Genomic DNA, 15,980 nt, shown 5'->3' on the forward strand with positions numbered 1-15,980 from the left:
TATATAAAGAAAAGCGATTCATGAGAAATGGTGTGAAATAAGACTATAGAGTGTCCAGTTTTCCAGTCACATGAACACAAAAAGGCAGAGGGAGAACACAACACGATAATATACATACGTACATACAAGTGACAAGGCACTGGACAAAAGGAGGAGCATGAGCTGTTTCATATGCTTCCTCAGTCAGATGTGACTATTATGAAACACAAACAACCTATTGTACTACAACCATGTGCATGATCTTTACATGTTCCCAACATTGCATGTTTCTTTTTGATGTGTCAGTGTTAGGAGGGGTGAATAAACAATTCCGCGATGGCCTGGAACAGCTGATACCTGTCAAGGACCTCGGGTGGGTCAAATGAAAACAGAGAGATTCAAATATACACTACAAACTGAAAACAAATGGCTCTGCATGTCCAAGGCCAAGCCAGGCTGTGACACTGAAATGATAATGAGTGAGTGTTGCTTCTGATATTTCACTCGTACACTCGCTCAGTTTTACACAGTGAGTCAATGTGCTTGCTATGAGAAGGGTGTAGGGGCAAATAATTCTGTCTTGCCTACTGTTTTTTTTGCACCCCTGGAAGTCCTGAGGAGATTCTGGCGACGGAAACACAGCCTAGCTGACCAGGGCACAGGCATTCCTTGTAACTAGCATGCCAGCAATGACAGAGTTTATATACGTGATTATGACCAGGATATGAAGGCGATTAATGATCACGTTCCGAGGCATTGTGGATGACTACATTAGCTGTTGTGTTGACGGACCCCGAAAATCTTACTTGGACTTTCTAGCTGTCATGGTAAGTCCCGCATCAACTAATTTTGCAGCTTTTTTTATTTCTTTTTTATTTTGATAACAGCAGTGACCTCAAGTGATGATGCAGGATGGGCGATGTTGCAGCACTGCAGGGAGGGGGGGACACACCCCCACTGTGGAAAGGCACAAGGGAGGAGGGTGATAGAGAGGAAGGGCAGCCATGTGAGCTGATGGAGTCAGCTGTATGGGTAAAGAAGGGAGACTAGAGGTGAGGAGGGGAGAGGGTGGAGTAGGGGGATCTGTGTCAGCACAGCTAAGAAAGTCTCCCCTCACATACGGGAACCTCGCTCCTGTAGGATCTGTGTGAAAGAAGTGAAATTAGCTGGTAAATTAACATGGCATGGATCAGGAAAGGATCACTAGAGTGTAATAACAGCTGAATAAATCTGATGATGAAAAACGTATTCTGCATATTTTATATGATAATAGTTTGGCAGAACAGAACAATTGTTGGAACTGTAACAATGTCGTCTATTTAGACTTTTGTGATTGCAGATCAGCCACATCGCTCTTACATTTACGGCATTTGGCAGACACACTTGTCCAGAGTAACTTCCATTTATATCTAATTTTATACAACTAAGCAATTTAGGGTTAAGGGCCTTGCTCAGAGGCCCAGCGGTGGCAGGTCAGTGGACCTGGGATTTGAACCCATAGCCTTGCCATCGTTAGTCCAACACCTTAACCATTACGCTACCACATGCGATTGACTGATATTTCTCATGTATTTTCAGGTCACTTCAGATGGTATTAATCACAGAATATACCGCATAATATTTAATGCTCTAATTTAGTGCTCTAACAGATTCGTTAAAAGTAAATGGAAATGCTGGAAATAAATATTACTAAGGATTTTTTTCCGGCTATTTATAATTATCAATAAATAAGTAATTAGTCCGAAAATACAAATTTGTAAATATGCCATTATAAATATTGTTCTTAGTTGCAACCCTAATCTAATAATCGATCCGATTTTGAGCAAATGTAAACTTTAAATACACATACACTTTAAATTTCATCTCACCTTAGCCTTCTCAGTTGGCTCAATAACAATCCCATTAGTGGAATTGTTGAGTTCTCGGGAAACCACACACAGAAACTCGGCTTGGTCCTCATTTCCGTAATTGTAAGAGGAGCCAATGCTTATAAGCTGGAAGAAAAAGATATTGAATCAAAATTATGGAATCATAAAGGTTTCTCTAAATAAATGTAAAAAGGAGTGGACTAGCATGTGTGTATGCTCAGTACAAACAGTTCATATAGACTGCGAAAACAGATTAAACTAATTTACCTCACGCAAGCCTGACAATGTGAAAAACCACAATGGGGAACTAAAAGGCTTACAAGGGCTTTGCAGTTCTTCAGAGTGAATGAATAGATGAATAGAAGAATAGCCACCCTGTTCAAGCATTTATCTAATTAAAGCACAATTTATCTAGACTGAAATTACAGCTGTGGAGTGAAATGCCATTTCCAAGGGAATAATGAAGCTCAGAAGATTACAAATAAAAGGTTAATAAAGTAATCTACTGAATAGTGGGCCATATATACAGAACAGCAGCGTGCTCTTCCATGTGACCTGCACTTTGGTTAAACAGGTCAATGCACAAAGACACTAATCAAAGGGTGGAGGAGAAACAAAGGCCAGCTCACCTGCTCAAACTTCCAGCCATCAGACATCGTGGAGACCATCTGAGTGAGTTCCTCTTCTTGGCACTGAAGAACACGATACACATGTTTCACTGGACCCTGCAAATACAAAGACACTCATGAGGACCTTTTTGATTATTGTTAGAAACCACAAATCTTTTTAGATGGAAAAATGTGTTCTTGTAAATGTCAAAAACAAGCAGCTACGCTCATTAAAGTGTAATTAAAGTTTGGCTAAAGGTTTCCTCCACATACTGTTTTGCACCATCATTAATTATGCAGCAGTTATGAAAATACCGGTCTAATTTACACCCCTGTTCAGTTATTTTTCACTTCCGGAGTAGGGAGCATGCTCCTTATCATAAAGACCTGATGGTGCAGTTTGTAAATTGCTAACTCTATGTCCAGCTCTGAGACTTAATCTACTTTCTCAGCTGACCTGCCAAGAACCGAGTTCACAAAGCACGCTTCATCCTGGCTTCATTCTCACACACCTGAGACGTCCTGTTCTCATTGTCTCGTATCCTCTCCTTTACCAGCCTCACCAATGACGCAATGTTGTAAAATTCAGCTTCCTCTAGAACACCTGCAGGAGCCAAAATGAACAGCATTGTAAGATTTTTTTGTAAGACAATACAAGAAGTGGAGGGATGCTGCCGCTGGCAATCTTTACTTATCTCAGTCCTTAAAAATGTAAAGCAACCATCGTACAAAGAACACAATTCTTCAGCAACATGTTTTATAGATCACTTAAGGTTTACTGGGCCCAACATAAAGCACGGCTTTAAAATGTTTAGACCACAATTCATTTGAATGTTCGAGTCTGACTGATCTGAAGGTGTTGAAATGGTGAAATGAAAGTTTTCTGCGAGGAGATGTTTATGATTATCTCTGTCTGTCTCTCTCTCTCTCTCCCTCCCTCTCTCTCTCACACACACACACACAAAAAACAGCTTTATAGAAATCTAGAAATTACATTTATAAATTATAAATATATTCAAGGTGACCGCGGCAAGGATAAACTGAGGCAATATTAAGAAAGACGTTAAAGAGTAAAAGGATGTTCCTCAAAAATGATTCAAAAATAAATTAAAGATGTTTGTCCAAGCTGTCTGAGATGATGGAGGCTTCAGAACAGAAGGTTTGGGGTTTTTCTGCAATATGACAAGCTTGTTCTTGTTTTTTTTTTTTGTTTTTAAAGAAAGCTAGAAAGGGAATGAATGTTTATGGCCATTATAATGATTTGAAATAGATTTCATTTATAATGTGTCTATCTTAAACACATTTGAAATAAATACATTTGTTATTGTTAATAAATAATTAAAACAGACTGTTGCTGTAAAATAAGAGGGCTAAAACACTGAGTTGTTATTGAAAAACAACCAACTTTGTGGTAACAGTGACATTGCTTTGTGCTAAGCTACATCACATCACCCCATAGCTGATTACTCTCCTATAACATCCTGTCCGGTCATGTTTAAGCAGAAAAGCTTGAAATATCATCAAACAGCTTTAAATCAGAAATTATTCTTGCATTTTTTCTTCTCTCTACATGACATAGAAAGATAATAACATGCTGTTATTATGATCTAACAAGCACAGAACAGACTCTCTCACCCTCCTCTGCAAGGTTCTTGTTGATGATCAGCTTTCCGTGTCTCAGATAATTCAAGATGGGTCCGAAGTATGTTGGATCTCTGTCAATCAAATAAGCTCCTGTCTCATCCTGTGCAGAAAAACGTGTTATAGTCACATACAAAACTAATATTCACCCGATATCGATTCCATAAAGTATCTATTACAAAATGCTTTCGAAAAGTCTGGATTTATATTAGTTAAGCGCTAGAGAAGTCGAACACTGTAATGTCATTACCTTCATTTGTGGTCATTTTATCCTTTTGTGTACAGTATGTATGGTTATATCACACAACAGTGTTACAAATGTTAAATATACCCTATACAAAAAAAAAAAGTCATGTCAGTATGGGAAACTCGCATGTTTGGTGGTTTGTGTGTGTGTCATTTTAAAGTGTGTTTATGTAGTACACGGATAATCCACTTTAATAGAAGCATCTGCACATTTATACAGTTATTTAATAAGCCTATCATGCAGATGCAAGCAGGGAGATTCAGTTAATGTTCACATCAAACATCTGAATAAAAAAAAAAAAAAAACAGTATTATCTCCATGTCTTTAACTGTGGCATGATTAGTGGTGCCAGATTAGTTGTTTGAGTATTTCTAAAGCTGCTGATCTCCTGGAAATTTCACACAAACCCAGAGATGAGATGAGAGAGATCAGAGGAGAACATCCACAAGGTTTAACTGTCCATGTGAATCTGTGCCCATGATAAGCTCAGATTCTTGTTCTTGGCTGACAGGGAGTCTGAACCCTGAGGTGGTCGTCTTATGTTGAAGCTCATCCACCTCATGGTTTATTTTCTGCAGGCTGAGATGCTTTTCTACTCACCACAGTTGTATCGAGTGATTGTTTGAACTACTATATCCTTCTTTGCACCTTGAACCATTCTGGCAATTTCCTCTGACCTCTTTTACCAACAAGATGTTTACACCCATAGAACAGTCACTCATTCTGTCCAAACACTAGCGGCTGTTGTGGCGGGAGAAGTCTCAGGAGCTCAGTGTTCATCTGGTACCAACAGCGATGATATAGTTAAAGTCACAGAGCTCACACTTTTTCTTTATTCTGATGTTTGATGTAAACATTAACTGAAGCTCGTAATCTGTATCTGCATGGTGTTATGCATCGGGCTGCTGCTCGTGATTGGCTGATTAGATAAATGCAGAAATGTGCAATGTTTGTTTTCCTAATAAACTGGAGAGTATATACACGCACTGCAAACAAATTATTTTAAATGGCATTTAAATTTCCTAAAGTGACTGGATTCCTGCAGACGCTCGTCACTTTATTATAGGTTCTATGGGTACTTTTTCAGTTCATGTCATTTCCAGACTCCTTGACCTAAATAGAGCTAAACACAGAAGCACAGAAGAGGAAGAAAGGCACAGAAGTAGGACAGATTTAGCTAAATAGGTTGCGCACTATAATCATAGATGATAAAGGAATAATAATAATAATAGGTTTTATTCACGGCTGCATATTAAAACACCTGATTTCTGATTTAGCACAGTTTTAGTATCTGTTTGGAAAACTAGGTTGGAATGAATAAACCTTTCAGGTGACTCTCAGTGGACATGAGCATCTGATCTGAGCTGATCTGGATTTAGTCAAAGCACCGAATGAACAAAATTAATTATTGATGTCACTCACTCACTCACACACACACACACACACACACACACACACACACAAGCAAATACACAGAAAGCTTTCAGGTGATAGTTTCATCGTATGTGGTTTACAAAAATACCGAATACTGAAAGCTCACCTTATCTGAGTCCAGATCAGGATCTTCCTGACAGAGTCGGTAGAGGAAGGACTTGGGATCCCTGCATAACGTTTGTTTGGTTGTGATAAAATAAGTGCCCCCGACATTCAGCCGGACCCACCGGGATCCCGGCTTCTCTGTGGATTCTGATGGAGATGAAGGGCTGCTCTTCATCGGGAAGCCAAATACGGCTCTAGACGCAGACAGGCCCGGGCTGGAAGAACCGCTCCGAGCTGGAAGAACGAAGCTGGGTGACGGCAGGCGCATGCTAACGGAGCCGCGGGTCTCCCGGTGCTCGCTCTGCTCCATCAGGCCACCTGCGTTCGCTTCAATATGTAGCTCTGCCATATAGCTCTAAAAAATGACCAAACAGTCCCGTTTAATTTAGTGATTTCTCCTCCACTGTCTGGGTACCTATATCGCCTTACTGGCTAATGATGTAAACAACAGCTCGCGAGGTAAACTAGCCTCAGACAGCTAGCTAATGATGTGACCGTCTGTAAGCCGTTATTAAACTCAACATATAACCTTCAAGCGCGGTGATAACGCTGAACGAAACGCGGTAAAGTATCAGAAACGCTGTCTCGAGACGACATAGTTCATAATCCCATAAAACACGACATTGATCCACCTTGTTTATTCAATCGACTCCTGCAAGCGCCCTAATATTATGGAGGAACTTATAAGACATCACGTCCGGGTCGCGAAAACGCACGCATAATAAGAGCACGATGGAAGAAATGGAGCAATTAAAATGTAAAATATCTTCTAAGACCCAGTCAACTCAGATTTCGGAAATTAAAAAAATCTAACTATTTAAAAATAATAGACCTGTTATTTAAAATGCATTAATAATCTGGCTATACGTTATATATTACATATTTATATGACTGTTGTGGATTTTTTTTTTAGATTAAACCCATTCAATAACGATGACCAGTCAATCTGACTAATAACTATTAGAACTCAAGTATAAATACGACAGTAATCTTTGCTTCTTTGGTTACACTGTGAGAGCCACATCCCAAAGTCTTACATTTATGTCTGTACTTTTGAGAGTCACAAACAGCTAGAACCAAATTCCTTGTGTGTCCACACACTTGGCCAATAAACCTGATTCTTCATTTGAATTACATTACATCTTACACTTCTGTCATCTAGCAGAGTGACTTACAATGTATTTCAATTTATACAACCGAGAAATTGAGGGTTAAGCTTCCCGGGACCCAGGATTCGAACTCATACCCTTCTGGTCAGTAACGCAAACACCTTAACCACTAGGCTGTAATATAATTATTATTATTATTTTTTTTAATCCTTTTTAGTCATTCATATCTTAGTTAAAAGGAACATAAATATTATTCAGTATTCACTTTTTGTCTTTTTGGCTGCTCTTTTAAAGTGAGTCTGACCAGATACCCAAACACAGCTGAAGCTGATCTTTGCCTGCTGCTAAATACTGACAGAAAAGAAAGCATTTCTGAATACTTGTGCTACATGTTACATGCTACTCTACTTTTAGGAACATGAAAGTAAGGCAATTAGAAAAATCTAGCGAAAAAATTAGGGTCAGTTTAAACAGGCAATAAGACACATTGAATAACTTTCAATTTTACTTAATTTTGAATTTTATTAACATGTTTATGTTTAAATATCATGTTATTGTCCCTGTTATCTCAAAAACATGTTTGAATAAAAGAAAAAACTGGGCTCTAAAATGCACAAGTTTAATTCAGTGTATAATAACAGCATTAATAATGACATCCAGTGTATTGCTGTATTTTCAATTTTGTTACACATATATACATAAATGTATGATTAAAAACATTTTAACAGATAATAAATATCATTAAAAAAATATTTTTGCAATAAGATTCACAGGTGGTCTGTGCATATTGATGAATTGATTGATTGGTTAATATTAAGGTGAATATTAACTGGTTATTAATAGCAGAAGAGCTTAGATGAGAATCAGCAACCTCAAAAAAGAATGTAGGTCAAATTATCTGTCAATTTTATAATGCATTTAGATGATGTTATACACTACAATTCTACACAACATCCAGCAATATGGCATAAAAATATTAGCAACTAAAACTTTAAAACTGACTCCTTATTTTCTCTTCTTTCAATAATAGATATAAGCTTATTTTTTTATTCAACTGAAACTTCAAGTCCACTTTGAGATTCACTAATGTGAAGTCCCATATCATCCAAGGCAGCTTGAATATCTGTCAATAAATCTTGAATGGGCTTCAGTACAGGTGTGACATGCTGAGTAATCCATTCCTCCACGGTTAAGTCTGGATAAAGTGTCTTCATCTCCTGCCTCACCTTCTGCACCTTGAACTCTGCAGCTTCCAGGAAACTGGCATTAAAATAAAATTTTTAAAAAAGTGAGTCATTTTCATGTGATGCCATACACAATTTATTACGGTATGATAAACAGTGTGTGAACTGTTTGGGTTTGAATTTTGGTTTAAATTGAGGTTACACTAATCTCAGCATTATAAAGACTGACTGTGTTTGTTCACAGTATAAAATCTGTTTAACCTTTTCTCTGCCGGCAGAATAGAAAAATCGACTCATCTGACATGTTTTAAATCAGTATAAACAATTGAAATATTTTACAGGTGCAATGTGACAAATGAGTCAGGACACTGCTGGCTTTCAGTGGGAGGTATTTTTCCCTTTGTACTGTACTGTACACAGAATTCTAGTGGTTAAATATACGAGGGGTTTGATATCACCATTTACTTTGAAGATAGAAACATTTGTGTAAAAAAATAAATAAATAAATAAAAAACTGTTTTTAATATGAATATTTTGCCCCTAGTAGGCTAGGTAAAAATAGAAATAGTGAGGAACAAATACAGATTCTTAAATTCCTGATGTTCTACTTTCATATGAGCCATTAATCATCACTGACATGAATGAGAGAGTAAGAGAGAGGGACAGAGAGAGAGAGAGAGAGAGAGCGTGAGTGAGAGAGTGAGTGAGTGTGTGAGTGAGTGAGAGAGAGAGAGTGTGAGTGAGTGAGTGTGTGAGTGAGTGAGAGAGAGAGAGAGAGAGAGTGTGAGTGAGTGAGTGAGTGAGAGAGAGAATGTAAATCTTACCCTTGTGCCTGTTTCTGAACCTGTTGTGCAATAAGAGGGTTGATCATCTTTTGCTGTAGGTGATAAGGGGAGAACCAGCCTCTCACAAACCTACAAAATGTCCAAAAGTAATTATTAGCAGTTTGGTTAGATATGTTGTCAGGTTTAACAAGCGTATCAACGTTCTATAATGTTGATCATTTAATCAGCTTTAGATTAACATTCTGTATGAATTCAGGTGGTGACTTACATACTGCTCTGAAAGTGTCTGAGCTCTTCAGACTCCAGCATTGCCGTCAGCTGTACAATGAGTTCTGCTAGATTCATGCCAGTATATGAGCGAGAGCTACCTTGAGACAACCTGAATAACAGGACAAAGGTTGAACAAATCTATGGAAGTAGCATGTAAAGTAAAAATATAGCTTGATAATATAGCACAAACAAATTTGATTCCTTCATTGAAAAATGAATCCTGGATGTGACATTACAGAGGGGAAAATGAATCCTAATCTTCACTGAACGCTCAATTAATACGCACAAACATTGGATACCTCTCTACATCTCCCACTTCAGTCGTGCCAGTGCCGAGTGCCTCCATCACCTTGTGCTGAGCTTCCTGAGTAAAGCTTCCTAAAGCAGCCCCAGTTAAAATAAAAACAGCTGTTTTAACGTCTTTGTCCATTTTTTTTTAGCTTTGGGTATCTTTGTGTATTAATTAATGAAAACAATGGAGCTGTTTTATGTTATTGTCATTGAAACATTATTTGTTCTGTAGGTTCCCATAAAAAGGAGAAAATTGTACACAGACCATGCTGTAGAGTTTGCAGACATGAGGCCAGAGAGAGCAAGCCGAGGGGCATCAACTCACACAAAACAGACAAGTGGTCATATCTATTAAAACAAAAACAAAAAAATACATAATTCAGTATTTTAAAAATATCAGTGTGCACATTGTTGGATGCAGAATTTAAACACTGTGGTACCTTTGCCAGCCAGTGAGTGCAATGCCCTGTAGGTCAACACAAGGCGATAGACCAGATACCACGTTTAACCACTGAACATGATTGTCCACATGCCTTTGTGTGCTGGTTACACAAGTGTATACCGTAGTGGACCCTTTGAAAGAGCTTGCAATCCATTGTTGGGATAAACCAGCAGCCTTGTATTTCTCCATTAGCATAACTGAGTGGAGAGAATGGAGGTTTTATTAAAAATAATCCTATACTCTGAGAACATAATAATACACTTTGAGGTAGATTCAAATATAGCACCCTTTAAATAAACCAAATAAACCAAATCACCTTTAAGTGATCATTTTTGGTGTTCACAATGTAAGTGGACTTTCTGTTGGTATGACTTTAGCACTGATGTGACCTCAGAACCCTTGATGTTCACAATACATCTCTTTTAAAAACTCAGACCTTACCCATCAATGATCGTCATTTTAGTTCATGTACTTCTGTAACCTCTTTACATTTAAATGACATCGCAGTATTGTTTGGTTGTAGCCCCTGTACTTATATTTTGCAAAAACAAAAGCAAAACAACTTCTTACGTGTTTAGAACAGTTGATGTTTAATTCAATCGTCTCTCTAAATATCAGTAAGTACAGTTGTCTCATTATGGTTCGTTGCTTAGTGGTTAGCATGGTGGCTTAGTGGTTAGCATGTTCGCCTCACTCCTCCAGGGTCGGGGTTCGATTCCCGCCTCCACCTTGTGTGTGTGGAGTTTGCATGTTCTCCCCGTGCCTCGGGGGTTTCCTCCGGGTACTCCGGTTTCCTCCCCCGGTCCAAAGACATGCATGGTAGGTTGATTGGCATCTCTGGAAAATTGTCCCCAGTGTGTGATTGCATGAGTGAATGAGAGTGTGTGTGTGCCCTGCGATGGGTTGGCACAACGTTCAGGGTGTATCCTGCCTTGATGCCCAATGACGCCTGAGATAGGCACAGGCTCCCCGTGACCCGAGGTAGTTCGGATAAGCGGTAGAAGATGAATGAATGAATATATATATCTCAAGTACAACAATTGGGAACATCACATATAGCACAACTTAAATATCAGGCATGTAACATTCATGTAGTTCTTCTAAGCAATTAACTGCAATCAGAGGCAAAATCAAACTCACTAGTATGGGCCACATCCAGATTAGGGTTGTAGTCCCACAGCATGGGCTGCACTAGTCCAACTAGACCACTATCTATAAATGAAGAGAAATATATTCAAAATCAGAACCAGAAACAGAGAGAGCTTTACTGCCAAGGAATTTGTTTTATATTGTCATACGCTTCCAGTACACAGAGGCAAGATGAGAATACCAAAAATAAAACAAAAAACATATGTAAAAAAAATAAAAATCAAAATACGTATATTGTATGTACAGTTGTGCTGTAGATGGTAGAATGGAATAGAAAATAATAAGATGCAGGGATGTACTAGAAAGGATATGGTAACAATTAAATGTAAGGTTACTGCATGTTCTTGTTGCATAATATTGGGAACATTTAACTGTTCATGATGTAGATTGCCTGGTAAAAGTTCAAAAAGTGGATGACTTGGATGTGAGGGATCCAGAGTGATTTTTCTGAGCCCTTTTTCTCACTGTGGATACATACAGCTCTTGAAGGGTGGGTAGGGAAGCACCAATAATCCTTTTGGCAGTCTGAACTGTTCTCTCTAGTTTTCTGATGTCTGAGCCAAACCAGGCAGTTATTGAAGTGCACAGGAAAGACTCGATGACGGCTGAGTAGAACTGCTTCAGCAGCTTCTGTGGAAGGTTAAACTTCCTCAACTGGCTAAGGATGTACATCTTTTGTTAGGCCGTTTTAACAGTAGTATCAATGTGAGTGTCCCACTTCAGGTCCTGGGAGATGGTAGAGCCCAGGAACCTGAATGCCTTTACTGCAGCCACAGTGCTGTCCATGATGGTGAGTGGGGTGAGTGCAGGGGGGTTTCTCCTACTATCATCTGCAAACTTCAGGAGCTTGACAGAGTGGTCATTAGAGGTGCAGTCGTTGGTGTACAGGGAGAAGAGCAGTGGGGAGAGAACAGAACCTTGAGGGGCGCCGGTGTTGGTAGAGCGGCTGTTTGACATGAATTATACCAGTCTCACTGGCTGCTGCCTATCTGTCAGAAGGCTGGTGATCCACTGACAGATAGAGCTTGGAACAAAGAGCTGGGTTAGTTTGGTCTGGAGGAGTGTTGGAATGATGTTGTCGAAGGCCGAACTGAAATCTACAAACAGGATCCTCGCCTAAGTCCCTGATTTAGGTTAGGTTAGGTTAGGTCAACTTTATTATCCCCGAGGGGCAATTTGTTTCACAGCCAGCAGCAGAATCAATCAACAACAAACAGTACAAGGAGGGGGGAGAAAGAAGAAGAAAAAAAAAAATTAAATAAATAAATAAATAAATAAATAAATTAAGTATTTAAAAACCCAACAGCAACTGGTACAAATCCAGGTGTTGCAAGATGTAAAGCAGTCCGAAGTTTACTGCATTATCCATGGACCTGTTTGCTCAATAAGCAAACTGCAGTGGGTACAGTAAGGGTCCAGTGAAGTCTTTCAGATAAGCCAGAACCTGCTTTTCTAAGGATGTCATGACAACAGACGTCAGCACCACAGGTCTGAATTTGTTAAATCATGTTATCATGGGTTTCTTTGGGACGGGGATGATGGTTGAGCGTTTGAAGCAGTCAGGGACTTCACACAGCTCCAGTGATCTGTTGAAGATCTGTGTGAAGATGGGGGTCAGCTGGTCAGCACAGGTTATCAGACAGGTTTGTGTCACACCATCTCAGCCTGCTGCATTTCTTCTTTTGTTCTTTCTGAAGACCTGGCGCACATCATCTTCACTGATCTGGAGTGCAGGAGGTATGGAGAGAGGGGTTACTGGAGGTGTAAAAGGCTGTGTAAAGAGATGGTCAGAATGGGTGTGAGGGGATTCAAATCTACAATAAAACTCATTCAGATCTTCAGAAAGTAGCAAGTTGTTGCTTTGCCACAGTGCTGGGGGATGTTGTCTTGTAGTTGGTGATGGCTATCAAACCTTTCCAGGCTGAAGCTGAGTCGTTAGAGGTTAACTGAACCTCCAACCTTTTAGCGTAGCTCTCCGCTGTAAATCGAGTTTATAAAATCTTGCAAAGGTGTTTGGTGAGGACCAACTCGCCGCCTCGCAAATATCCTGTATCATGACCCCTTTAAAGAGAACCCACGTAGTTGACATCCACCTTTTTAAGTGTGCATGTAAACCAGGTGGAGCTGTAAGACTCTTGCTGGAATACAGCATGGAAATCGCTTCCACTATCCAGTATTATAATAATCGCTGTTTCATGATTGGTCTTCCCAAACGCGGTTTAGCCCAAGACACAAACAGCTGATCACTTTCTCTGAACCCTCCAATTCGGTCCATGTAAATACAGAGGCACGCACTGGGCATAAGGAATTCAACCTTTGCTGATCTCATGAAGCGAAAGGTGGGGAATAGAATTATTAGACAATATATTAAAAACAAAACTGTAATAATACAAGTTTACCTTTAATGGTGTCAGAGGTCATGTTCCTCAGCATGTCATCCCACATTATCACACTGAGGTTAGGGTAAGTCTCCCTAATGCCTTTCAACACTTTATTGACATGACTGAAGAACAGCTTGTCAACATTGTGACCTGGAATGCTTAACCACTCTTTCGACTCCTCTCCTTGACCGAGCATGTATACCTGGGTTTAAAATTTTTTTTAACAAAGACAGACCGGAGTTCAAGACCATTTTAAAAATAGGTCCAAATGAAAAGCAGTCTCACCGTTACAAGTTTATTTGCATATTTTCCGATAACAGCACGTCATGTTGCTAATTTATATATATATGTGTGTATATACATATATATATATATATATATATATATATATATATATATATATATATACACACACACACACACACACACACACACACATATATATATGTATAGTATGTATATTTTATATATATATATATATATATATATATATATATATATATATATATATATATATATATATATATATATATATATATATATATATATATATATAATATTTTGTATATTATATATATCTGTCACTACTGTCTATTTCTGTCAGTTGTGTGAGGTTATAGAAAATTAATCAATACACTCTAATAAGTCAGATTTGATTTTTATTTCAACAGCCCTGTGATATAGTGCAATGGTGAGCTTAGTGGTAAGCTCATGATTTACCTCATCTGCCCCAATATGCAGAAACTTGCTCCTCGGATGAAGCCCCATAACTTGATTCAGCATCTCCAATATAAGAGCAAGTCCCTGCTTGCTATGTGGGTTCAGGGTCCCCAGGCAGTGACTTAATTCTCGAAACTTGCTAAAAGTTCTGTGCTTCAGGACAAACTGAAAGAAAAATACCATTAAACAAATGTGTGTGATGAAAATAAAATCATTTCACAAACTCCCTGTGTAGTTGTATCACATGTGTTATTGGCTCAGATGACAGCAAGCATTTGTATGGCATATAATTTTTCCAGTACCACATATTATTCACCTCTCTCACTCACTTCAAGGTGTCCAAATGTCTGTACCAGAGGAATGATCTCCAACCCTTTGGAATAAGCAACATCTTGAATGGCAACGATTTCTTCACGGCTGTATGTATCCACAGATCAGTGACAATGACTTCAGATAAACATAAATAAAGAGGAAGAGCATAAAGAAAGTCTTTTTACCTGTAGGGTGGGTGAGATTTTGACTGAAGAATCTTCAGCTCTCCTTCATAGGGAAACATATCCTCATACTCCATAAGGATGCCGTTTGCACCAAGATCAGCAAAAAGCTGGATCAGCTGTGGAAGAGATGGTCAAGGTCAAAACTATAGGTCTGTACTGAGACTGAACAATGTCCATAGTGAACATAAGATCTGTATTTGCTGTACCTCATATAAGTAATTAATCCTGGGAGGTGCCCCTTTTAGATCCAAGTGAACCAATTTTGTGTGTCTTGACAACGCACAAACATCCATGGCAGGTCCACTTGTGTGATCTGTAACAAAATGGTTGAATTATTCCTGGGTCCCTAAAGTCATCCATAATTCAGTACCACTTATTCTACATAGGGTTTCTGAGATCCTGAAGCCTATTCCAAAGAGATCTAGGCACAAGGTTGGGCACATCCTAGACAGAGTGCCAAATGAATTGCATGGAAGAAAGCATGGGGAATACATACAAACTCAGCAGAACATATGTTCAATATTGTTTTCTGGACATGCTTTGTTTGTATGGATTATTTGCATCACGCATATGTGTAAATATATGCATTTTTATGAACTGACATTCTGATCAGTAACCCAGAGCCTTGGCGCTGAGTAACCACTACCCAAATACAAAGTTACACGAAATGCACATGGAAAACATTACATTTTATTTGTACAAGCTCTAAGTGTGTCCTACTTGCTATTATTTTCTTAATAGTTTCTTCATTGCTGTACGGTGCAAGTTTTCTCTCTCTCTCTCTCTCTCTCTCTCTCTCTCTAAGCTACAATTTCTCCTGAGGATCAACAAACCTGCATGTCATGTAACCAAGGCAATATTTTAGTTAACACAGTGTTGCAATAGCATAGACATGTTCACAGCTCCATGGTTCCTGGTTCAACCTCTGGTTCATGCTCTTCCTGTTTCAGTTCTGCGTCTAATCTCCAGCTAGGAAAAATCTGCTAATGGTTTCAGTGCAGATGTGAATGCTAACCATTACATTACATATGTCTACCTTCCTAGTTTCAACTTGTCTAATATGTATAACGTATATTTTTGTAATAACTGATCCTCAATGCTCAAACACTGCTAGTGCACTATTTAATAATTAAAATCAACAAGCCTTTACATACCGTTGTATCTGCCGGTGTGTGTCTTGCTGAACGCGGAACTCGTGCACACGTGTGTTTGTGGTGTTTTGTGTGCACGCGTCTGGAAGGTCTGGGACAAATTACAGAACCGGAAGTGG

The 15,980-nt window shown here is 38.9% G+C and overlaps 2 protein-coding genes across 2 annotated transcripts; both read right to left on the reverse strand.

Annotated features, from left to right (window-relative positions):
- Nucleotides 1–567: 567 nt before the first annotated feature.
- Nucleotides 568–6,563, reverse strand: kctd2 (potassium channel tetramerization domain containing 2). The gene is made up of 6 exons (XM_060897593.1): nt 5,884–6,563; nt 4,091–4,199; nt 2,968–3,059; nt 2,477–2,572; nt 1,848–1,973; nt 568–1,122 (listed from the first exon to the last, which is right to left on the reverse strand). Exons 1-6 carry the CDS (start codon nt 6,229–6,231, stop codon nt 1,093–1,095), a joined length of 801 nt encoding a protein of 266 aa, XP_060753576.1. The 5' UTR covers nt 6,232–6,563; the 3' UTR covers nt 568–1,092.
- Nucleotides 6,564–7,553: 990 nt separating this feature from the next.
- hexd (hexosaminidase d) lies at nt 7,554–15,977 on the reverse strand. The gene is made up of 13 exons (XM_060897625.1): nt 15,865–15,977; nt 14,917–15,023; nt 14,711–14,826; nt 14,543–14,630; nt 14,214–14,378; nt 13,512–13,695; nt 11,104–11,175; nt 9,962–10,160; nt 9,787–9,869; nt 9,530–9,608; nt 9,229–9,339; nt 9,000–9,089; nt 7,554–8,251 (listed from the first exon to the last, which is right to left on the reverse strand). The coding sequence occupies exons 2-13, from the start codon at nt 15,001–15,003 to the stop codon at nt 8,038–8,040; spliced, it is 1,488 nt and encodes a 495-aa protein (XP_060753608.1). The 5' UTR covers nt 15,004–15,023; nt 15,865–15,977; the 3' UTR covers nt 7,554–8,037.
- Nucleotides 15,978–15,980: the final 3 nt, after the last annotated feature.

The sequence above is a fragment of the Tachysurus vachellii genome, chromosome 2 (genome assembly GCF_030014155.1).
Source record: "Tachysurus vachellii isolate PV-2020 chromosome 2, HZAU_Pvac_v1, whole genome shotgun sequence".
Taxonomy (NCBI): domain Eukaryota; kingdom Metazoa; phylum Chordata; class Actinopteri; order Siluriformes; family Bagridae; genus Tachysurus; species Tachysurus vachellii.